Source organism: Mus caroli, unplaced genomic scaffold (assembly GCF_978045245.1).
Source record: "Mus caroli unplaced genomic scaffold, Mus_caroli_1 scaffold_14, whole genome shotgun sequence".
Classification (NCBI taxonomy): domain Eukaryota; kingdom Metazoa; phylum Chordata; class Mammalia; order Rodentia; family Muridae; genus Mus; species Mus caroli.
In genome coordinates, this window is record NW_028227269.1 from 53,131,144 (window position 1) to 53,155,887 (window position 24,744).

Genomic DNA, 24,744 nt, shown 5'->3' on the forward strand with positions numbered 1-24,744 from the left:
AGCACCGCCGCCTACCTACACCACAAATGGTAGAACATTTCTTCATCTATACTCCTGACACCTTATATTTCTAACTTAATGTTTCTTGGGTAATGCATATTTTTAAACCAAATCTCCAAATGGAGATTTAAATCACTAACAAAAACTTTAAAGTTAGTTAAAAAAAACAAAACAAACAAAAACAACAACAACAAAAAACCCCAAACAAACCCATTTTCACCTAATTTATATTATAGAATAGAAATACTTTTTGGCAATTTTAAGAAATAAGCTTGGGCTGGTGAGATGGCTCAGTGGGTAAGAGCACCCGACTGCTCTTCCTAAGGTCCAGAGTTCAAATCCCAGCAACCACATGGTGGCTCACAACCATCCGTAACGAGATCTGGCTCCCTCTTCTGGAGCATCTGAGGACAGCTACAGTGTACTTACATATAATAAATAAATAAATCTTTAAAAAAAAAAAAAAAAGAAATAAGCTTAAAAAACGTGAATGTTTCGAGTAAACCAGGAAGCAATATTTTACGTTATTATTTAAAATACATCTTACCTGAAAAGTTCATCTTTTAAAAAATGAGATCAATTTTAGCCTATAAAGCTCATTATGTCAGCCTACAGTCCCAGTGGGAGGACATTTCCCATTATTTAAAATCCAGCAGGGATTCTGAAATGAGAAGATACTCACCAAGTGGAGCTTTGAGGAAACGCCGCTCAATGCCCTGTTCTATCTGAAAGAGGGCCAGGGCCAGATAATGAACCACATTGCTCACTGACTGTGGTGTACTGGCACTGGTTGAGATGGTACTTGGAGTTTCTGTTTTAATTCCCAAAAGTCTATAATTAAAAGAAAAATCACAATTTGGTGAAACTCGGACCCACTCATTTTTCCCAAGTTTATCTGTGTTTGTGTGCATAGATGTATGGTCTTGACATAACCTCAGACGTCAGTTTTCCCTTCCACCCTGAGACAGGTCTGTTTCTTTTGTTGTTTGCCATTGCAAATGGCAGGCTAGCTAGCATGAACTCTCAAGAGATTCTGTCTCTGCTTCCCATGTGGACAGTGAGAACCCTGGGACCATGTCCCACTTTAAGTGACTTCTGAGGATGCTAACTCGGGTTCCTACTTGCATGGCAAGTGTTTTATCCACTGAGCCATCTCCCCAGACACCTATGTTACAGAGTTTCCCAACCTCAGAGAGGAATGGAGGACACAAGGCACCTAGTCAAGGAGGGAAGGCAGAAGAGGCAAGGCTTCTGGGGAAAGCGTCAGTCAGAACTGAGGGTGACAGACCTTAGAACCTTAAGTCTCTCCCACTTCCTAGATGTCAGCCACCAGACTTACATCTCCAGTGTAAAACTTATCACTTACAAAAGTGCTTTCACATGATCGTCCCTGTAGAAAACTAAGTCTCACTGTATAGTCTTCTATACAGATCTAGGTTGGTCTTGAATTCACAGTCCTCCTGCCTCTTTCTTCAAGTTTGGGGACTACTGGTGTGCACCCCTACTCTGGCTCTCTAGCACATCCTTCACTGTTACCCATGTTCTTCCAAGACAAGGAGGCCTCCTATATTACAGTTTCATGTCTTTCCAACATTTTTCAGAGGAGACACCGCTTAGAAGTGTGCAGCAGCTGCAGTGATCTTCCTGAGGCAGAAGTGTGTACTTCAACATTAGAGAGAGTTCTTAGCTGTATCAGTACAAATGAAGCAACAGAGTAAAATCTAGACCTCAATGGAGAGGGTTATTAAGGATCTCAAAAAAACACCAACAAAAAAAGACCAGACCTTTTTTGGTGTGTGTGTGTGTGTTTCTGGGGATCATTCCCAGCACCTCAGCTATGCTAGCAAGTGTTTCATGACTGAGTTATCTGCTAGCCCACCTCAGAATTGATTCATTTATTTAGTGAGTGAGTTTGTGTATACTGTGTGAGTGTGGGTTCTCACATACCACAGCACACATGTAAAGGTCAGAGGACAACTTTTGATAGTCACTTCTCTCCTTCCACTGTGTTGAAACCGGATCCCTCTTGTTTTCTGTCCTGCTGTGTACTCCAGGCAGGCTGGCCTATGAGTTTCAGCACCCATTCCTGTTTCCACACAGAAGGCTGGGTTTGCAGGCACATGGCACAGTAATTATTAAATGGGCTCGGGGTACAGACTCAGGTTCTCAGGCTTGTGCTGCAGACAAGCCTTTCACTGGCCATGTAAGGACGAGAACCACAGTTCAGACCCCCAGCACACACGGCACAAGGCAGGCCTGGTAGCAGCTCACTGGTCAGCTAGTCTGGCTGAATTGGTGACCTCCAAGCTCACAAGAGCCTTAGTGAAGGATGAGAGACACTGATTTCTGTTTTCCACACACATGTACACTGTCCCCAAATAATATAATAGAATGACATTAAGCACACTTTCTTTTTTCAGAGGAGACACCGCTTAGAAGTGTGCAGCAGCTGCAGTGATCTTCCTGAGGCAGAAGTGTGTACTTCAACATTAGAGAGAGTTCTTAGCTGTATCAGTACAAATGAAGCAACAGAGTAAAATCTAGACCTTTAGAAATCCGACTGCCTCTGCCTCCCAAGTGCTGGGATTAAAGGCGTGCGCCACCACGCCCAGCCTTAAGCACACTTTCTAAGGAACCCAAACAAAAGAAGCCCAAACCTAAGCCAGGACTGGCGATCGGTTCAGAAGCCGTTTACCTGTCTCTCACTATGACCCTTGCTTGGTCCATCTCCATCTCTTCCACGTCCTCATTCACAGTTTTAACCACTCCATTTTCCTTGCTCTCCTCACTTAACAGCTCGTACCGCCCATTCTCCAGGGCTGATCTCCAGACCTGTCGGTCTGTAACCTGTAATGACACCTAGAGTTACTGACCCTGAGATATGGGATACATTACTCCTAAGAGCTATGGACTTAATTCATGTACATTCTAGAACAGAGGAATCAAAAAAGCATAAAAAAAAAATAATAAGATTACTGCACCCAGGAGGCAGAGGCAGAAGGATGGGCAGGCAAGCCAGGGTTATAGAGAATCTGCTCAAAGTCCAAAACATGAAAATAAAATAAAGTTATTCAATGATGTAATGCAATTTATATAATATGTAGATGAAAAGCTTTAGTACTTTAGTCTATTTTTAAAAACTACATTTGTGCGTGTGTGTGTGTTTGTGTGTGTGTGTGTTAACTCTGTGGCCCAAGCTGGTCTTGTCCTCCTGCTCAACCTCTAAAGGGCTGGGATAACAGGAGTGCGAGCCATTATGCACTACTTTATAATCAAATGTTTTTGTTTTGTTGTTGAAATAAGCGCTCTTCATGTATCTCAGACTTGTCCTGAAGCTCACTTTGTAGACCTGGTTGCCCTCAATTCAGAGATTCACCTGCACCAGCCCTACTGAGTGCTGGGATTGGAAGCATTATGCCACCATGCCCAGCTATAAAAACAGTTGTTAAAATTTTAAATTAAATGAGGGTTTCATCTGCATATAAGTCTAGGTACCACTTAAGTGTCCCATTCCCATGGTGGCCACAAGAGAGTGTCAGCTTGGGACTGGAGTTACAGAATTAGCTATTACTAATTGAAGCTGGGTCCTCTGGAAGAGAAGACAGGGTTCTGAAACACTGTGCCATCTCCAGCCCCTTTAGAAATGATTTTAGGTGGTGACAGTATAAATGACAAATGATGCTGAAGGCATGAATATAACATATATGTAACAGGCATGGTGGTGCAAGTCCATCACCAAGACAGAATGTCCAGTCAATCAGAGCTAGTGTAGTCATGTCTCAAAGAGAAATCAACAGCTGGAGATGTACTTTATTGGAGTGGTAGTCTAGTATGTATGCGGTCCTATTTGTGGGGGACAACCAACCAACAAGACTGAGCAGAGAAGGCAGGACCTGGTTAGGAAAGATGAAAATATAAACCATTTAGAAATATTTACATATAGCATCTAAGGTATAAATAAACATAAGGGACAAACCTTGATGGCTCCTAGTGTCCCTTGATAGATTCTGTCCTCAATATCCAAGAGAAAGTCTCTGAGCCTCAGCTCAAGCTGCCTCTCTGCAGACATCTGGGATATGTCACATGCACCAGAAGATCGTCCCCGAGAAGACACAGGCTTGCTATCAGCCTGAGGTTTGTCTGAAATAACCATCAAATATCTTTAAGATTTTTTCCGTAAAAAAATAACATAATTTTGAGATAATTTACATGAAATAACCACAAATTCTCAATAGTTACAAACATTAAAACATGACATGACATGATTTTGAGTAACTCCTTAATAGCTATCATCATAAATCTGGTAAAGGCCTTTGTCTTAGGGTTTCTGTTGCTGCGATAGACACCATGGCCAACAGCAACCTGGGAAGGAAGGGGTTTATTTCAGCTTCCAACTCTCAAGTCACAATCTATCACTGAAGGACGTCAGGGCAGGGACCCACGGAAGGAACCTGGAGGCAGGAGCTGAAGCAGAAACTGCTTGTTGGCTTGCCTCTCCTGATTTGCTTACCCTGCTCTTATACCGTCCATGGCCACCAGCCAGGCGTGCCACAGCCTGCCCAGGCAAGCCCCCAGTGAGATGGGTCCTTTCCACACCAACCATCAATCAAGAAGCCCTACTTCCTTACACAGACTAATCCCATGGAAGCATTTTTTCAATTAAGAGTCTTTCTTCCCGGATGACCTTAACTTGTGCCACGGTGACAGAAAACTAATCTCCAGTCTTTATCTAGAACATACAAAGACTCTTACAATTCTGTAAAAATACAATAATCCATTTACAAAATGCGCAAAAGATGTGTATAAGCATTTTGTTAAGGAAGGTATACTCTCCAGCCGGCTTCCCACTCCTTAGGATGGCGGATATAGAAAGTTAGAAACATAAGGAAGTAGAGAAACCAGACCCCTTATGCCCCATGGGTGGAAAACCAAGTGTAGCTGTTTTGGAAAGCAAACTACCAGTTAGTTCCTGGAGTATTAAAGTTATTACAAGACAAAGAAATTTTATTCCTAGGTACATACTTAACAAACGAGAACCACCGACCCAAACACTTTTAAATGTTTATAGCAGTATTTCCTATAATAGTCAGAAGGTGGAACTCAATCAAACATCTGTTCATAAGTGAATAAATAAAATGTAGTATATGCACAAAATAGATTATTTAGTCACAAAAAGTAATAACGTTTTGAGAACATTAGTGGCATTATTCTTATGATGCTAGACACAAGAGATGATGTGATTCCATTCATAAGAACCTGTCTGAAAAAACCAAACTCAGACCAATCCAAGCCACCCCCCACCCAACCCCAAATAAAACCTAGAAAAAGGAACATCAAGAGAAACCTTAACAGACACTGAAAGATTTGTGGTTGTCCAAAGTTAGAGACATGTATGTGTGTTCCCACAGCGCATGTATATGCATGCAAACTTCCAGCTGACTGCCTTGTCTCCACCCCCATCTTAACTGTAGGAGTACAGATTCACAACACCTCTGTTGGCTTTTTATGTGGGTTCAGGGCACTGATCCCAGGTCCTCAGGCTTGTGAGGTAAGCACTTTAAGCCTGATGAGCTACTTCCCTGGCCCACAAAGATTCTTGTTTGAAGCAACAAAAACGTTTTAAGATGTACTGTGGAGGTGACTGTCCATTTGTGAACATACTGAATTGTATACTTTTTTGTTTTTGTTTTTTTTCTCCAAGACAGGGTTTCTCTGTATAGTCCTGGCTGTCCTGGAACTCACTTTGTAGACCAGGCTGGCCTCGAACTCAGAAATCTGCCTCCCTCTGTCTCCCGAGTGCTGGGATTAAAGGCGAATTGTATACTTTCAATTGATGAGTGTCTGAACTGTTGAAAATATATAAATATGGTCTAAACTTAAGGCCCACCCCAGGAGGCGGCTCTATGCCCGATCCTGTCTGGATAGCCAGGAACTGGAAGCTAGGCTCAGAGACCTAGGGTCCAAGAACCAGACTTGTCTGCCCCGCCAAAGTCAACGAAACGATCCCTAATGACATTCGGCTATACTCATACATTAGTGCCTCGCCCAGTCACCATCAGCAAGGCTTCCTTGCATAGTGACAGGCACCTTTAATCCTCGAATTCGGGAGAGGCGGGGGATTTGAACTCTATGAGTTCAAAGCCAGCAAGCTCCAGGTCAGCCAGACATGTGAAACAGAGGAACCTTATCTTAAAAAAAAAAAAAAAAAAAATGGAACAAAAGAAAGTTTCCTCTGGTAGCTGATGGGAACAGATGCAGAGACCCACAGCCAAACATTAGGTAGAGTTTGGGGAACCCGGAGGAAAGAGGGGAAAGGATTATAGGAACCAGAGGGGTTGAGGACACCAGGAGAACATGGCCCATATAATCAAGCAGACAGGGTTCACAGGGGCTCACAGAGACTGAGCACTAATCATGGAGACTACATGGTCTATGCTAGGTCTTCTATACATATGTTGTGGTTGTTTAGCTTGGGGTTTTTGTGGAACTCCAAACAGAGGGAACTGGGGTGTCTCTGACTCTTTTCCCTGCTCTTGGGACCTCTTTCTTCCTACTGGATTGCCTCATCCAGCCTTGATTCGAAGGTTTGTGCCTAGCTTATATTGCAACCTCTTATGCTGTGTTTGGTTGATATCCCTGGAGGCCTGCTCTTTTTTTATGAAGGGAAACTGAGGAGGAATGGATCTGGGGGAGAGGAGAGGCAGGAGAGAAAGAAAAAGAAGTGGAGGGAGGGCAGGTCAGGATGTATTGTAAGAGAGTATAATAAATAAAAAGAAACAAACATAGCCGGGTGGTGGTGGCACACGCCTTTAATCCCAGTACTCGGGAGGCAGAGGCAGGTGGATTTCTGAGTTCGAGGCCAGCATGATCTACAAAGTGAGTTCCAGGACAGCCAGGGCTATACAGAGAAACCCTGTCTCAAAAAAAACCAAAAAAAAAAAAAAAAAAAAACCAAAAAAAAAAAAAAAGAAAAAAAGAAAAAAAAAAAAAAAGAAACAAACACAAAGGAAAATATATAAAGTGCGATACAGTAACATGCCCCAAATTCTCTCCATGACGCTCATTGCTGAAACTCACACCAAGAATTGCTTTTCTTTCTCCTATCTGCCATCAGTGTGTCAGCCTCCCATAGGAAGTACTGCAGCCCGATCTGCCCTGGCAGCCACTCGACCTCCAGAGACCATTTGTGCATCTGGCTGGAACTCGGTCGAAACATTCATCCCACTCACCATAGTATCTTCAAAACTGCTGGGCCTTGGGCACTGAGATACAGTAAAGGATACCTGGGAGTGTCTGTGAGGGGGTTCTGGACTTTGGTCACATGTACAGTAGTCAGTAGCAGAGGGTTAAGAACCACCTCAAAATGGTGGCATCGTCTAAGCAGATTGGAGCCACAGGGTATAAAAGGGGAAGGGGAGAAGCCAGCTGAGGCAGGTCTTCTGTTTCTGAGCTACCACTGTGGTGCTTGCTCACTCACTCCTGTCAACCCCCAGCCTCATGCTGTTTGCCTTCAAGTTGTTCTGTGCAGATACTTTGTCACAATAATGCAAAGCTGAATAACTCAAGTAGTCAGTCCATCATCAAGGAATGAGAAGACCGCTCACACAAACAACGCAAAGGCATTTTGAGACCCTTGTCTGTATAAAGAAATATATGATGACTGTCTAATTTGCAAACTAAGAACAGGTCAGGATGAAAGCTAACTATTTTAACATATGTGTAACAGCTTGAAATAGGTTTAATCCAGGAAGTGTGGCACACGCCTTTAATCCCCACACTTAGGAGGCAGAGGCAGACAGATCTCTGAGTTCAAGATCAGCCTGTTCTACAGTGAATTCCAGGACAGCCAGGGACAGACAGTGACTCAAAAAAACCAGAACATTTACCTGAAAAATGGAATTTCTCTTCAGAGAAGTGGGCAAGCTGTGCGCATATTCTGCTCTTCTCCTGTAGCAAGGTCTCTTTTAAGGCACTTTCTCTGTGTCCTCTGGAGTTGAGAGCTTCAATGAGCTGGTCTAGCTGTGCACAAGAACTGTAAAAGCACCACCGATTTGGCTTATGCACTGGTTTTGGCAGCAGCACAGAGTCATCGAATGGACCTTGGTTGAGGCTGGAGGTAGATTCAGACAAGAAGGACTCTTCAGTTTTAATAGATACCTGAGGATCGTGAGGCTGTGCGTTATTGTGAAATGCTGAAGGCCTAGGCAACAACATGTCTTCAGTAAGACCTGAGTAATCCTCTTCTATGAACAGACCAGGGATGGAAGGGAAGATCCAGTAGCGCCTGTACAGGCGGTCACGCCCCAGAGGGAAGATGTTAGTACAGGCGATGGCGCTCTGAATCTTGTCCAGGAGTTCTTTCTCTTTCTGTTGTTGCTCCTGCCTCAAAGCTTCCTCTGCGTCGGCACTCAGAGGCTCCTGCTTTATACAGTAGTTCATCTCTTCTTGCTTTATACATTGCTTAACTGCAGTTTGTCCCACTTTCCCTACATTGAAATAAAATGTATCATTATTGCTCTTTTATTTATTTAATTTGTTTTTGTTGCTATTGTTTGAGACAGGGTCCCATTATGTAGTAGACTCAGATGCCCTGGAGCACACAGAGATTCACCTGCCTTTACTTCTGAAAGGCCTCTGCCATCATATCCAGCCTTATTATATTTTCAATATTCACTAAAGAAATATAAGACAGGCAAATCTCTGTATCTCTGTTCTACCAAGTGAGTTACAGGACAGGGAGGGCTACACAGAGAAACCCCATCTCAAAAATAAAAACAAAACAGCAAAAAAGAAATAAATATGAGACACAAAGCTAACCAGGACTTATTGTGTTACAAATTGAACCATGTTTTACTGTGACTGTATCTGAAGCCGGGGCCTTAACTGAGCAGTATTGGTATCCTAAGAACAGGACAACTAGGTCCCCTCCTCTCTGGCATGCAGAGAGCAAGTTGTGTGAAGACACAATGAGAGATCATTGTGCACAGGCCTGCACATTGCTTTCATACCAGAGAGTAAAAACTAAGCAAAACAGACTTAGTAAAACTTGCTAGGGGCCGGAGAGGTGGCTCAGCAGTTAAGATCATTGACCCTTCTAGAAGACCCAGCTTCAATTCCCAGCACCTACATGGAGGTCAGTTCCAGGGGATCTGGCACCCTCATATATTCATGCACACAGGCAAGACACCAATGCACGTAAAATAAAAAATAAATCTTAGTAAACAAAAGACCTGCTAAATAAAATTTGAAGTTACTTAAGAGGCAGAGGCAAGTAAGACATAGTCTACATAGTGAGTTCCAAGCCAACCTGGGCTACAAGTTGAGATCCTGTCTCAATCTGTCCCCCTTCCCAACACTGCAGTTGAAGTTAGGAGACACTGATGTATGATAGGCACAGTGGGGATCTATAGTCCTAGCACTCGGGAGGTAGAGGCAGGAGGATTAGGACTTCACAGCCATTCTTGGCTATATTATGAATTTAATGTTCAAGGCCAGACTATGCTATATGAAATCTTGTTTCAAATAAACTTGAACAAGGAAAGGGGGAGGAGAACATGAAAAGGACTCATGAAAAAGAATATTGTCTCTCTTCAATGACTTGTGAATAAAGCACTTTAGTATCTTTACAACTCATCAAGGCAGATGTTTAAGATACCACACAGACAGACATGGTGGCATACACCTACAATCCCAATCCTATAATTCATCACTCAGCGGTAGAGGCAGGAGAAGCAGGTGTTCAAGGTCAGCCTTAGCTACACAGTGAGTTCAAGGCTGACTTGAATAGCGCTGAATCAAGACCTAGCCACGAAGCAGAAAGAACTCTGCTCTGAGTGAGCTGACAGATACCTCTTCTGCTCCTTTTATGCGATCCGGGGTCATCTTCATCTTCTGTAACCACATCAGGGTCCAGGTCTTTCTGCTCTATTTTTTTGCTCTCAGTACTAGTATCAAAATCTTCCCTTTCTTCTTCCCTGAAAGGAAAAGGAATGAATGAGCTTAAAATCTAAAGAAAGTATAAGTAAGAAGAGTGATCCAAGGTATCGGTGAGAAAAAAGGGCAGAGTTAAACCATGCTTGGCCCTAGAAGCAAGGAAGGAAATGAGGGGCTTACATTTATTTATTTTACGTGTGTGTTTTGCCTGCATGTCTATGGGTGAACAATATATGCTCCTGGTGCCTGTGGAGACTAGAGAAGTGGGTTCTCCTTAGAACTGGAGTAAGTCACCAAGTGGCTGCTGGGAACCAAACCTGGGTCCTCTCTGCAAGAGCAACCAGTGCTCTTCACTGCTGAGGCAGCTTTGTGAAGAAAAGTTTAGAGAAGGGAAGATGGTTAGAAAGTGCTACCATGAAGGTGAGAATGTGAATGATGCAGAGAAGCTGCTCTTCATGGTTGGAGGCGGGGGTGGTGGGGTGGGGGAGAGCGGTTGGCTACCTGCTGATAACAGCTCAGAGTAGGGAGAGATAGGGAGACAAATACCAAGGGAAAGAAGCAGTTGTACTTCAGATACAGTGAGTGAGTGGAACGAACATAATCTGTTATTCCATTATGTTATTCAAATTTAAACTAAAATTATATGAACTTCAGAGGGAATTCTATCACTTAAACTGGGTGTAGTGGTGCATGCCTGTGATTCCAGTACACTAGAGGCTGAGGCCTTGAGTTTGAGGTCAGCCTGGGCCTCACAGGAGGTATCAGGCCAGTCAGGGTAAACTGCAAGCCACACAGACAATGTCTCTGCTATCATTTTTGTTTCTACATCCAAAGTGAAGTTTTGCAGGCTCACATTTTTATTCACTGAGGAAACTGGGAAAAAGACATATGAGGGAGATGAGATAAGCGGGGAGGGGGGGGGGAAGAGCTGGCAAGATGGCTCAGGGGAAATGTGCTTGCTATTTAAGCACAATGAGCAGCAGAGTCCTGAGCCCCAGAATCCATGTACAGGTGGAAGGAGAAGACAAACTCCACCCCTTTCCTTCAGTCACACAACAATAACAATATTTAAAATATGGAAGAGTCAGAAGTGTTGATATACGCCTGTAATTCTAGCACTTGGAAAAGTTGAAGCAGGAGTTCCAGGTGGCGATGGCTACATTAAAGATAGGGAAAAGTGGATATTTATTCCATGTTTATTTTTATAACTTGTTTGTTCAGACAGTAAGAGCCTAAAACCTTCTAGAGCCTGGGTTTAGTCCCTAGTACAAAAAAAATAAAAAACAACAATCTATATACTATGAACATCATTTCTTTAATCTGAGCACTCGGGAGGCAGAGAAAGGAAGATCTCTCTGAGTTCAAGGGTAGCTTGGTCTATATAATCCAGGACTGCCAGAGCTATGTAGAAAGATCCAGTTTCAAAAAAACCTAAATCAATAAATAAGTAAACCTCTTTTTATAAAAGAGAAAATCACCATTTCAAAACATACAATTTAGTGATGTTTCTAGCATATTCACAAGATTGCCTGTAGTGGTTTGAATGAGAATAGCCCGAAGGCTCATATATTTGAATGTCTAGTCCCTAGATGAAAAAAGACTATTCAGAAAAAGATTAGGAGATGTGTCCTTGTGAGAGGAGGTGTGTCATTGGGGGTGGGCTGTCATTGGGGGTGGGCTCTGAGATTTCAAAAGGCCAGCCAGCCAGTCTTTTTCTCTATAGGCATGCAGAAGACATTTATCTATTTATACTTTTCATAAATTGACAAACATTTAGCTTGTTACTATTTACAATTTACCATTTACTGTTGGGAATAATACTAAGCCAGGTGGGGTTGTATGTACCTATAATCTTAATACTTGGGAAGTGGAGGCAGGAAGATTTATGTTCGAGGTTATCTTGGTATTTGAAAAGATGGCAGAAGTCAATCTTCCAATTTAACCATATTCCTCTGTAAGGCTCAGAAGCACTACGAAACAGTGTACCTACCTATGCTGGTGGTGGCTGTAGAGGGGAGAAGGAAATTAACTATTTAGGTTAAAAGTAACATATTGAGGTGGGCATGGAAGTGCACACCTTTAATCCTGGCAGAGGCAGTGAGTTTGAGGTCAGCATATCTACAAAATGAGCTCCAGGACAGTTAGGCCAACACAGAGAAACCTAGTCTTGGGGATTGGGAAGACACACAACCCATTGAAATCTTTGTAGGAAGTTACCATTTACAACATGAATTTTAAGAAACAAGTGATATTCCTAAAAAGTAACACATGTATAATTGATTAAAAGTTTATACATAAATTTCATAGGCTTTTAAATATAGTCATAAAAAATTAAGTTTTTAAACTCTGAAAGCACTTTATAGTTTTAGGTGTCTGGCTTTTATTCTTAATCTTTATGTGTAATGAAGTGATTTTTTTCTATATCAAAATTTCTTTGTATATGAGGTGAATTGTCAAAGCCACATGGGGAGTAAAATTCAAACCATACCTTGGAACTGCAGCTGAATTTCTCTGCTCGTCCTCCTTCAGTTTTTCTTGTTTCTCTTTCATTTTCTGTTCTTGTTCCTTAAGTTTTTCTTCCTTCCTTCTACGTATTCTGAAAGTCAAACAAAAGTCCACCTGACACATAGACACTTTACACTGAGCATCATGCAGATGCTGGCGAGGATGTGGAGAAAGAGGAACACTCCTCCGTTGCTGGTGGGATTGCAAGCTTGTACAACCACTCTGGAAATCAGTCTGGTGGTTCCTCAGAAAATTGGACATAGTACTACCGGAAGATCCAGCAATACTTCTCCTGAGCATATACCCAGAAGATGTTCCAACTGGTAATAAGGACACATGCTCCACTATGTTCATAGCAGCTTTATTTACAATAGCCAGAAGCTGGAAAAAACCCAGATGTCCCTCAACAGAGTAACGGATACAGAAAATGTGGTGCATTTACACAATGGAGTACTACTCAGCTATTAAAAACAATGAATTTATGAAATTCTTGGGCAAATGAATGTATCTGGAGGATATCATCCTTAGTGAGGTAACCCAATCACAAAAGAAGTCATTAGATATGCAAGGTATTCTAAGTTTCACTTATCCACTAATCAAGTGGATATTAGCCCAGAAACTTAGAATACCCAAGATACAATTTGCAAAACACAAGAAAATCAAGAAGGAAGACTAATGCATGGATACTTCATTCCTCCTTAGAATAGGGAACAAAATAACCATGGAAGGAGTTACAGAGACAAAGTTTGGAGCTAAGACGAAAGGATGGACCATCCAGAGACTACCCCACCTGGGGATCCATCCCATAATCAGCCACCAAAGCCAGACACTATTGCATATGCCAGCAAGATTTTGCTGAAAGGACCCTGATATAGCTGTCTCTTGTGAGGCTATGCCAGTGCCTGGCAAATACCCAAGTGGATGCTCACAGTCATCTATAAGATGGAACACAGGGCCCCCAATGGAGGAGCTAGAGAAAGTACCCACGGAGCTGAAGGGTTCTACAACCCTATAGGTGGAACAATAATATGAACTAACCAGTACCCAGGAGCACGTGTCTCTAGCTGCATATGCATCAGAAGATGGCCTAGTCAGCCATTATTGGGAAGAGAGGCCCCTAGGTCTTGCAAACTTTATATGCCCCAGTACAAGGGAATGCCAGGGCCAAGAAGTGGGAGTGGGTGGGTAGGGGGCAGGGCAGGGGGGAGGGTATAGAGAACTTTCGGGATAGCATCTGAAATAAAAAAATAAAAAAAAAAAAGACTGCCATGCTGGGAAAACTCACCCTGCACTCCTTAGAAATATAGCTGGTGCTGTAGCTGAGATACAGCTGACCCTGTGGTGAACGCAAGCTTTACACACACACACACAGAGAGAGAGAGAGAGAGAGAGAGAGAGAGAGAGAGAGAGAGAGAGAGAGAGAAAGCCATGCTTACCGAGCAGCTGTGGCTTCTCTCTCTTTACGGTGCTGTTCTGCTTTGAGCTCTCGGAACTCCTGCTTGGCCTGTCGCAACACATCAACATAATCTTCAATGAAATCCCTAGTAGAAACTAGGGTCAGTAGCTTCCCACAGAGAGCATGGAGTATCTTCATTTTTTCTCCTGCCAAAATGGATAATTTCTGTGTTATCAATGAGAAAAAAAGGAACAGTGTTTGACAATTTATAACACAATGATAAGATGCCTGATAAAGAACAAGGAGTAGTAGATATGAGGACTTAGGCCTTGTTAATACTTATCTATGTCTGGAGAATTCCCATTCATCAATATAGTAACTTAATTTGCTGTTGGCACGGAATATAGTCTGTAATAAGAATTTCTATCTCAGTGAGAATTCCAGTCTCTTTCTGTAGATAGCTGATTTAATGACTAGTACTTAATTGGTTATTGAATAGGTTAAACTCCTTGTTACTATCTGGAATCTAAGAACACTGGGAAAAGGCTTTAGCTAGAATGTTAGAATACAATCTTAAAAGGCATTTACTATAAGGTAATGCTTAATAGAGTGTGCGTGAGTCTATACATTAGACTAATGCGGTGGGAATTTGATTATTATGGGTTCAGGAGAAAATGCCAAACATCCGGGAGGAAAATTACCATGGAACTCTGATCCTCAAGAACAGCTTCCAGGCTTTACGCCTGCCAAACTGATCCAAAACTGGAGAGTAGACTTTCGTCAGACCTCCAGGAGAAGAGTTCTAGGAATTCATTTCTCATCAGCAGCTTTTTGACATTACTGCCTACACAAGCCTACTCCACCGGAGTTCTCTGGCAGATATGGTCGTACATTCTTTTACTTCCAGCATTTGGGAGGCAGAGGCAGGAAGTTTGTTGTGAGCTTAAGGCCAGTTTGGTCTACACAGTGATTTCCAGGACAGTCAGAGACATAGTGAGACCCTGCCTCAAAACAAACAAGCAAACAAACCAAAACCAAACCAATCAACCAAATGACTTTAACAACAATAATGCATGGCTTTTTCTTAATTTCTCTAATGAGTTAATTTTTCTGCATGGAGTTTCTTGTTGACTTGTTAGTTTTCTGGATAAAAGAGATGGGTAGGAAGTAAGCAGGTTAAAAAAAAAAAATCCAACTTGTAGTTTACCTGGTGTCAAATCATATACAGACGTGCTGGACAATTTTTTCACCAGACTGGGATTGCTCAGCCGAAGCTCCATGCAGGCATCGTCCGTAGCGTCGAATCCTCCTCGTTTCTGGTACCTGTACTTTGCATTTGCTGATGTCACATCAGCACCTGAGGCTAAGATGTGCAGTCTGAGGATTTCAGAAAGGGTGCAGCTATCAAGATCCAAGCTTTTCAAACTGCAGCCTATATTGTTAAAAATGAAACAGCTGTTTAGAAAACAATGAATAATCAACAATGTAAATGTACCTTTATAAATTATAATAAAATGCCAAACAACAACAGAAAACAAAGCCCACACATACCCTGGTGTAACTGTGGCCATGCAGCGGCCAAGGCTGCAACTGCAGACAGTGCAGATTTTGTGGGGTCTGCGTCCTCATCCAAAGCCTCTGTTAGATCTTTAAGGAAATAAACACTTTATTCTAGTGCAAGAATATTCGGGAAGAATGCTCCTTTAAAACGATGAACAAAACAGCTTAACATTCATGGACCTCAGAAGAACCAACACCCAGCAAGCACAGCATTAGTCACATACTCTTGGTCTCCACCAAAGCAACAGATCCTAGAACACAGACTGTACACTAACATTTCCTTACAGAGCACACAAGAACATTTACAAATTACCAGCAAGATGCACTTACATATTCCAAAAATGGTAAAATGTATTTTAGAATTAAAAACAAATTACTCATTTCATGTAACTTGAAAAGTCTACTTTGACAACTGAGTCAAGGTGCCCGGTCTTCTAAACATCTGAAGACTGGACCCTGTCACGGGGTGGGAGAGCTTTAAGGCCTGCACTGCGGCCAGGTACTCATGCTTTCCATGAACAGTTCCTCACTTTCAAAACCTTAGTCTGAGAAGCAGGAGGGAGATTTCTAAGAGAATAGCTTTAGCTTTGAAAGATGTTTAAGCAAATCTACTGGTATAAATATATAAGGCACATATAAACAACTCCTCCCAATTGTAATACACAGATAAAAAACCTCAAGTGCCAACTGTACCCTCATGCTTTCCAGAAACAAACCCAAACAAATCAACTCCAGGGCTGTATTACAGTACAGTGTTTACAAATTATTCTAATCAACAGGTCAGGTTCTGGTTTTAGAACTGCCAGTAACTAGTACACATTCTTTAGACAAATCAGTTAATCTGGGCTTTATTTTCCCTAAAGGAGTGAGTCTAGATAAGCAATCTAAGTTCTTCAAATATTTATTAGAAGCTCAACATAAGAAAAGCCTATGTTAAAATGGGTGAGAGGGTGAGACTTCTGTCCACCCATCTTGTTACCTCTCCTGCACTGCCAGCAAAGACCTCAGGCTAATCTGGATTTGTGCTTCCATAATGTTCTAACATGATTCAATTAGCAAAATTTCCAGGTTAGAGAATAAACTAACTTTTCCAAGGAAAAGGCAGCTCTGGGGTCAAGTCTGATCACAGTCACCGATGATGCTAAGATACAAACAGGACCACATGGGAGTTACCTGACTATATTTACTGTAAATGCTGAAGTCACACCTACCAGACCTAACTCAAGAAACAGGCAAATACTAGACCTAAAACTTCACATTTTCAGTTTACATATAAAGCCACAACAGATGTAATATTAGCATGCACTAAGACTACCCACACTCCTAGACACAGCCACACAAGTGTGCTAGATCTCTTCCTCAGTAGACAGTATCGTGTCCAACCTCTACCATCTAGAGGAAATCGCCAATTTAGAACAAAGGCGACAGAGGCCTTAAGAAATGAACCAATAACAGGATGATTGTTTTTAGTCTTAAATAAAATGACATGTTAAAATACTACTCTATTCTTTTACATTACAAAATTATACATGTACCATGTTCCTGCAGGTGCGGAAGAAGGTAAAAAGGGGATATCAGACCCCCTGGAATAGGAGTTGAAGACAGTTGTTAGCTTCTATGTGGGTGCTTCGACTCAGACCACAGTCCTCTGCAAGAGCAGCCAGTGCTCATAGCTATTGACCCATCTCTCCAACTCAAAATATGTATTCTTAAACTGCATTATCTATCATATGGCACTCTAGGGAATTACATTTTTCTCAGTATTCCCTGGGTCCCTTCTTGCAAGAGAGCGTGGCTGAACTGTACCCTATATAACTGTATAAAACAGTTTTGTTTTGTGACAGGGTCTCTTTATATAGAACAGGCTAGCCGCAAACTCATGGATCCTCCTGTATCTGCCTCCCTTATTATTACAAGAGGTGGGGTTAAAGGCCTGTGCTACCTACCTACCATTGGTTCTGCTTATACTGTGGGCTCTAGGGACCCAATGCTGGCTTTATTACATCATTTTAATGTATAAAGAGGGACATACAACATTCAGTAATGATATCCCAGTGGGGGAAAAAGGCTCAAAACTGTTCCGTTTAAGGAAGATGCTCATGTCCTTCAAAGAATTTTAGGTTCACTGTATAAAAATAAAGACAGAAAACTGGTTATGGTAGAACATGGAGAAAGGAGGCAGGAGTTCTAGTTCAACTTCAACTATATTGCAAGTTCAAGGCCAACATGGAGAGATCCTATCTCAAACTAGCAGCAGCACCAAGAAAAAGGCAGGAATAACTGGTTTGTACAAGACTTTTAAAATTGACAAAATTTCTTAGATTTGATACGAAACAGAGATACCAAGGGCTAATGAAATTAGATATGGGCAATGCTAAGAAGACAAATAATTAGCTTGTTAACTTTGGTACCTATTTTCCTATTTTGAGATAATTATAATCATTATGGGGTTTATAGTTCAGATTGCCTAAATTTGTGGTCCATCACCTTATTAGCCACAATTCTTTTAGCTATATATGTTTCTTTGCATAGAAAATAAATCCAGTCAAAGTAGAAGTTTAAAAAAAAAATCAATCCTATCTCACTGTTTATAAGACTTTTGAAAACTTTTCTGTTATTGAGATGTGAAAAAAAAGTTATCCTGCCGCAGTTGCCATCACTGAACCATATATAACCTTAATGCTTAGCAAGCCTTTATTCAGAGACTGACTTTGTATTTTTATATTTGAGATTGTTCTAAATTTTCCTTTGTACTTATTATTACATGCTCGTATGTGCCTGTGTGTGTGCAGACACACCTGTAGAGGCCAGGACAATGCCTCAGATATTGGTTCTGCTTATACTGTGGGCTCTAGGGACCAAATGCTTGTGTTTCCTTTTTGCTGAGCTATCTTGCTGGACCCACTTTTCTTCTTGCACTAGAGCTTTCAAAATGGCAATCTTCACCTGTTTTAAATGTGGAACTAAACACAGCTAAATGTCTTAAGTTATGTTGTAACTTTACCAATAATTCTATAGTGTTATTGGCTAACACAACACAGTGGTTATATGAATGCTTTCATTTGATGAAAATGGGGCAGTCATATTGCTAAAACAACCTTGATATTTAACCTATGGTGATCGGCACTTAAGCTGGAGAATACATTTCACTTCAACCCAGTCCATAAGATCAGAAGGCAGACAGCATTAGATGCAGATTTATTAATCCCATTGATCCAGGAACTAGGCACTAGAAAACTAGCAGACTCGAGAAATTCCACCTTTGTGTCCCAGGACTCTGCTGCTGAGACATCTCCCAGCGTGATTTCCTTACGAAGGTTTTTACATAACAGACCGAAGCGTTAATCAAGCTCCTAGTCCACAACAACATCAATAACTTATAAATGTTCAACCTCTCACCTGACTACAGGAGGTAAACACAACAGTGAGACGTCTCAGGTTGGACCTGAACTAGTGTACTGCTGAGGATGGCCCTGAGCTTCGGACCCTCCTGCCTCTGCCTCCCAAGGCTGGGATCATGGTGTGCTCGCCCTTGCCCACTTTTATGAGGTGCTGGGGGTGGTGAGCATACCCACACACAATTTTAAAATGACAGAGAAATAGTTTATTAACAAAGTGTGAAAGGTAAGTGGGTTAGATGGCTAGGCCTTGACCAGTGCTTGAAAGACAGTGAACATAATTGTAGAAGTTTTCTAAAGGGTTCTCCAAGAAATTTTTGCTGTTAACATATTGTTATACTGACCTTGGATAATAATTTAAAGGACAAAATTTCTAGATCTATCCAGATTAAAAAAAAATATCCTAAATGTTAGTGTAAAACGTGTCAGATCTACAATAAGATCAGCAGTAGTATTTCATTTGAAAGTAGTAATAAGAATTTGAGTTTTCCCAATGAAGGGCAGAGGGAAAAGGCTATTCAGCAGAATTTCTTGGCATTGCAGATACCAGACAGTGAGATGCTTCTAAATCACAAGGGAAAAGATAAAGAAACAACAGGAAATGTTTCAAAGGCTGTCAGAAACAGGTCACACCAATATGAAGTTTATACAGGTATCTGGTAATATGTTGTTAGCATAATGGGACTTAACATCAGGCAAACTAAATACCTATATTTTCTAACTGCAAAAGAAAAGTTATGAAATAATCCATTAAAACCCAGTTTTACTACAAAGCTGCTAGCTCAATCAGCAATGGTGTTGAACTCTGACCTTTGGTGTCAGCATCAGTTATCTGCTCTTTGGCTACTTCCTCCTCTTCTTCAGCCATCGCCTGGAAGATTGCAGTCAGGAAGAAAAAAAGCAATTCACACAGTGGGCCTTCACTGTCATTTCCTACCAGAGCTTCCTCTAACACTTCTGTGAATAAAACGTTTAAAAGGAATTTAAAGTTCTGTCATGACTGAAGAAACAACGCCATTGGAAAATAATAAACATTTAATCAACATGAGCCTGTGCGACTGTTCTCTCAAGTGCCTGTTTATGAAAGTAGATCCACGCCTTATCTAAACCAAAACAAATTAGGATTTCAACACATAAATAAAAAAAGTCAAAGTCAGTGCACTAAAGTCAGTCAAAATATAACATCTAAATTTAACACTGAGGCACAAATTTAGCTACATTTAAAAATATAATTTTACAGGAACTGGTGATGAAGGCAGATCGTTCTACCAGCTTACATCACAAATTCTGGGTCAGCCAGAGCTACATAGTAATATTCTGTCTCAAAAATTAAAATAAATAAACAACCCCCCCCCCAAAACACACAATTGATTATTATCGTTCCACTGTTGATGAGAGCTCTGTGGGCTGTGCTTACCACACAGTGCCCAGCAAAGGTAACCATCATTATTAGTTTTTAATCCTAACACTGTAGACATTAAAATGTTTACCTAAATAAAATTGTTTAGATGCTCTTGATTCATAAGGCATTATTATTTCTTCCATAAGGAGACCCTTCAGGTCTCAGAGTCCTATAGGTTGATATACTCTCTTATATAAATAAGAAGGACAATGAAATCTGTCTCGGAGGCTTATACATGCAGTGTAAACAATTTTTTTGGATAAAAATTTAAAATTTGATTCAAATTTCTCCTCATATTAGATCTATTATAAATGTTTATATAAAGTTTGTAAACACACATGTAAATTAATTATAAATCAGAAGTGGAAACTACTTGTCTGTAAACTCTCACATGGTATTCCTCACTCAAGAAGTGTGTCTATAACTGTTCTTAAACACTTCCACAAGGGGCCCATGGCAAAGGTAAGGATGTCCCAGTTCCAAGCCTAACAGTAACAGTTTCTGTTTCCTAGTGGGAGGTCACATGGAGAGGACTGAATCATATGCATGAAAAGCCATCTTAAACAACTAGCAGTCACACCTTCATCTGATCTCAGTTCTAGCCACTCTTTGACTGCAATCATATGGGAGATTCCTAGATGTCCAATGACCCCACAGAACTGTGAGGCCACTTACTTAAAAAAATATTTTTATGTTTATTATTTTTTTCATTAATTTATTTAGTTAACATACAAGACTGTATTTCTTAATGACATTTTCACGCACATATATAACTGCGTTTGCACTTCTCCTGCCCACCATCCCTGATTATCTCCCTTTCTCCTCTAACTGACCCTTTTCTGACTCTATATTGTACCCACCTACTTTCATGGAACATACGTGTGTGTGTGTGTGTGTGTGTGTGTGTGTGTGTGTGTGTGTGTTTCCTGTACATCTTTAGTATGCAGGTTATTTTTTGTTTACTCGACACAAAACTAGACCTATCAGGGAAGAGGTAATCTTAGTTGAAAGAATGCTTCCTTAACATGGCCTGTAGCTATGTCTATAGGGCACTTTCTTGATTAATGGTTGATGAGGGAGTGCACAGACCACTGGGAGGGATGCCACCACAGGCATGTGATCCTGGATACTGTGAGAATACAAGATGAGCAAGACAGTAAAAAACACTTCCCCAAGGGCTCTGCTCCAGCTCCTGCCTCCAGATTCCTGCCCTCATTTTCGTTGATGATGGACTGGTGTGGAAGTGCAAGCAAAGTAAGCCCCCACCCTCACCACCCCCACCAAGTTACTTTGGGTCATGGTGTTTCATCACAGCAGTAGAAACCCTGACTGAGACAGCTAGAAATCAAGTAATACATGAAGTCAGAGTAAACTGTCACGAAGCAACAGGTAACTTGAGTACTTGCCTAGGGTTACTCCCTCAGGAAACTCATCCTGAAGATCAAAAAGTTCCCCAAACGCATTAAGGAACTCCAGAACCATCAGCGCATCGCCGAAGACTTCAGGAGGGAGTCTAGTTTTCACTGGCGTGGGCTCTGGAAGTTCCTGCAAGGTCACACAGTAATGTAATGTCTAAAGGTTTAGATACTTTTAGATTACTTCCAGAAGAAATGAAATCTTTATTCTTTTAACCCAAATAAAGCTAAATGTACGCCTGGCCACAGCAGTTATGGTTGCGAAGTATCACAATGATTTTGGCAGAGCAACCTCTACTACAGTAACATGGCAATGCTGGAAAGTTAAGAAAACCATCTATATAGCTGGCTGTTTCCTTTCGGTTAAATGAGGAAGATGCACTTCTATCAAGAAACAAACTCCTCAGCTAGGTGTGCACTATAGACTTGCAGTCTCAGCACTTAGAATAGTGACACAGATGAATGGGAGCTCCAGGCTGCCTGTTCTGCACCTTTCTCACAGCCAAAACAAACAAACAAGCAAACAAGCAAACCCCACCCCACCCCACCCCAATTTTCTTCTTGAGATAGGGTCTTAGTATGTAGACTAGGATGGCCTCAAACTCACAAGAGGTCCATCCATCCACCTGTCTCTACCTACCACTTGCTGGATTAAATGCATGTGTTACCATGCCCAGCCCAGACAACCATTCTATCAGCAAAGCCACATAGGACACATTAAATACATCTGTGTCAAGCACTGCATGTTCATACCTTAAGATCATCACATTCCATATCTTCTCTGGGTTTACTCCACTGCTTTAAGTATTCCATATATTTTCGCTTTTCTTCACGTAATTTTTCTCTTTCCTAGTAAGAAAGGTTATAAAAATTATCAGAAGCAATTTACCCATCAATGTCAACATTACCCAAAAACTGTTAATAAACACTGGGGCTACGCAGCTCAGCTAGTCCACAGTGTAAAATGAGGCATGGTGGCACACACCTGTAATTCTAGGACCTGAAAGGCACTGGCAAGAATTCAAGGTCATCCTTGGCTACAGAGAACAGCCTCGGTTACACAAAACCCATCGCAATTAACCCCCCCCCCACCCCACCACACCCCCCCCCGCCTGCCCTGGAACTAGGGTTTCATGAAGATGGTTGTGAGCTGCCATTTGGGTCAATCCACTGAATCATCTCTCCAGCCCTGTTTTTAGTTCTTAAGGTCAAGAATGAAGGCTAAAAATAAATGAATCAAAGTATTCTTTAGTTTATTTTTGGGTGTGTATGGTCTATGTATGTGTGTGGGGGGGATGTAGAGATCACTATCAGTATCTTTAATCCTTTTCTACCTTGTAACTTTTAAAAATTTAAAAAAAAAAAAAAGATGTGCATGTGTCTGCATGTTTGTGTATATATCTCAAGTGCACAGTGCCCAAATAGGCCAGAACAGAGCATCAGAATCCCTGGAACTGGAGTCAGAATTGTGAATAGCACAACATGAGTTTAGGAAGCAAGATCAAGAACTCTGTAAAAACAGAAAGTGGGGGCTGGAGAGATGGCTTAGTGGTGAAGAGCACTGACTGCTCTTGCAGAGGTCCTGAGTTCAATTCCCAGCAACCACATGGTGGTTCACAACCATCTGTAATGGGATCTGATGCCTTCTTCTGGTGTGTCTGAAGAACACTACAGTGTACTCAAATAAATAAAATAAATGAATCTTAAAAAAAAAACAAAAAAAACAGAAAGTGTTCCTGGCACCCAGCACTTGGCAGGCAGATCTCTGTGAGCAGCCTACAGAGTGAGTCTACAAAGTGAGTTCCAGGACAGCCAAGGCTACACAGAGAAAACCTGTCTCAAAAAATAAAAACAAAAGCAGAAAAGGGGGAAAAACAAAAACAAAAAAACCCCAAAACCCACAAAGAGCCAAAAAGAAAACAAATATGGGGCTGGAGAGACGCCTGAGAGTTAAGGGCAGTGGCTGCTCTTTCAGAAGACCTGGGTTCAATTCCTAGTGTCAAAAAAAATCTAAAAAAAAAAAGATGCTTGCCCTTTTGGTCGGCGCCAGCTCCGGGCCACCTTGGGCACGAACTTGGCAGACCGCCCCCTGGTCCCCAGAGGACTCTCCACACCACAGGTACCCTAGCATACCCAGGATCTTAGGGTTCCAGGTTCCCAGCAGCTTGATCACACCAGGATCTCAGGGTCTCAAAGGAAGCTTGACTGCCAAGAATTCTTACACACCCAGAATCACAGGTTCACAGGATCCTGGAATCACAGGATCCTGGAATCACAGAATCACAGAGAAAGCTGGACTCTGAGAAGTCCTGAATCAACCGGGATTATAGGAGGACAGGCTCCAATCAGATATATTGGGGGCAGCAAGCACTTGAGAACAGAAGCAACAGAAACCAAGGTTACTTGGCATCATCAGAACCAAACTCTCCCACCATAGCAAGGCCTGTATACACCATCACACCAGAAAAGCAAGATAAGGATCTAAAGTCACTTTTCATGATGATGATGGACTATAAAAAGGATATAAATAACTTCCTTAAAGAAATACAGGAGAACATATCCAATCAGGTGAAAGAATTGAACAAAACCAATCAGGATCTAAAATTGGAAGTAGAAACAATAACGAAATCACAAAGGGAGACCACTCTGAAAATGGAAAACCTAGAAAAGAAGTCAGGAGCCAATGATGCAAGCATAACCAACAGAATTACAAGAGATAGAAGAGAGAATCTCAGGTGCAGAAGATACCATAGAAAACATTGACACAACAATCAAAGAAAATGCAAAATGCAAAAAGATCCTAACTCAAAACATCCAGGAAATCCAGGACACAATGAGAAGACCAAACCTATGGATAATAGGAGTAGATAAGAATGAAGATTTCCAACTTAAAGAAAGACCCAGTAAATATCCTCAACAAAACTATAGAAGAAAACTTCCCAAACCTAAAGAAAGAGATGCCCATGAACATACAAGAAGCCTACAGACCTCCAAATAGTTTGGACCAGAAAAGGAATTCCTCCTGTCACATAATAATCAAAACACCAAATGTACAAAACAAAACAAAAAGAATATTAAAAGCAATAAGGGAAAAAGATCAAGTTACATATAAAGGTAGACCTATCAGAAATACAC

The 24,744-nt window shown here is 41.4% G+C and overlaps 1 protein-coding gene across 5 annotated transcripts in view; it reads right to left on the bottom strand.

Moving 5' to 3' along the window:
* Baz1a (bromodomain adjacent to zinc finger domain 1A) overlaps positions 1-24,744 on the bottom strand; it is a 123,750-nt gene that overhangs the window by 15,885 nt on the left and 83,121 nt on the right. For 3 of the 5 annotated variants that reach the window (XM_021179125.3, XM_029484731.2, XM_021179127.3), the window contains exons 10-21: positions 22,363-22,458; positions 21,601-21,739; positions 19,603-19,749; positions 15,386-15,481; positions 15,042-15,266; positions 13,875-14,040; positions 12,422-12,529; positions 9,850-9,974; positions 7,887-8,486; positions 3,977-4,140; positions 2,696-2,847; positions 683-831 (exon numbers count right to left, since the gene is read on the bottom strand). In XM_021179125.3, the coding sequence (XP_021034784.1) occupies positions 683-831; positions 2,696-2,847; positions 3,977-4,140; positions 7,887-8,486; positions 9,850-9,974; positions 12,422-12,529; positions 13,875-14,040; positions 15,042-15,266; positions 15,386-15,481; positions 19,603-19,749; positions 21,601-21,739; positions 22,363-22,458 (2,167 nt within the window). The remainder of the gene's footprint in view (positions 1-682; positions 832-2,695; positions 2,848-3,976; positions 4,141-7,886; positions 8,487-9,849; positions 9,975-12,421; positions 12,530-13,874; positions 14,041-15,041; positions 15,267-15,385; positions 15,482-19,602; positions 19,750-21,600; positions 21,740-22,362; positions 22,459-24,744) is intronic. The other 2 variants (XM_029484733.2, XM_029484732.2) reach the window with 1 other exon arrangement.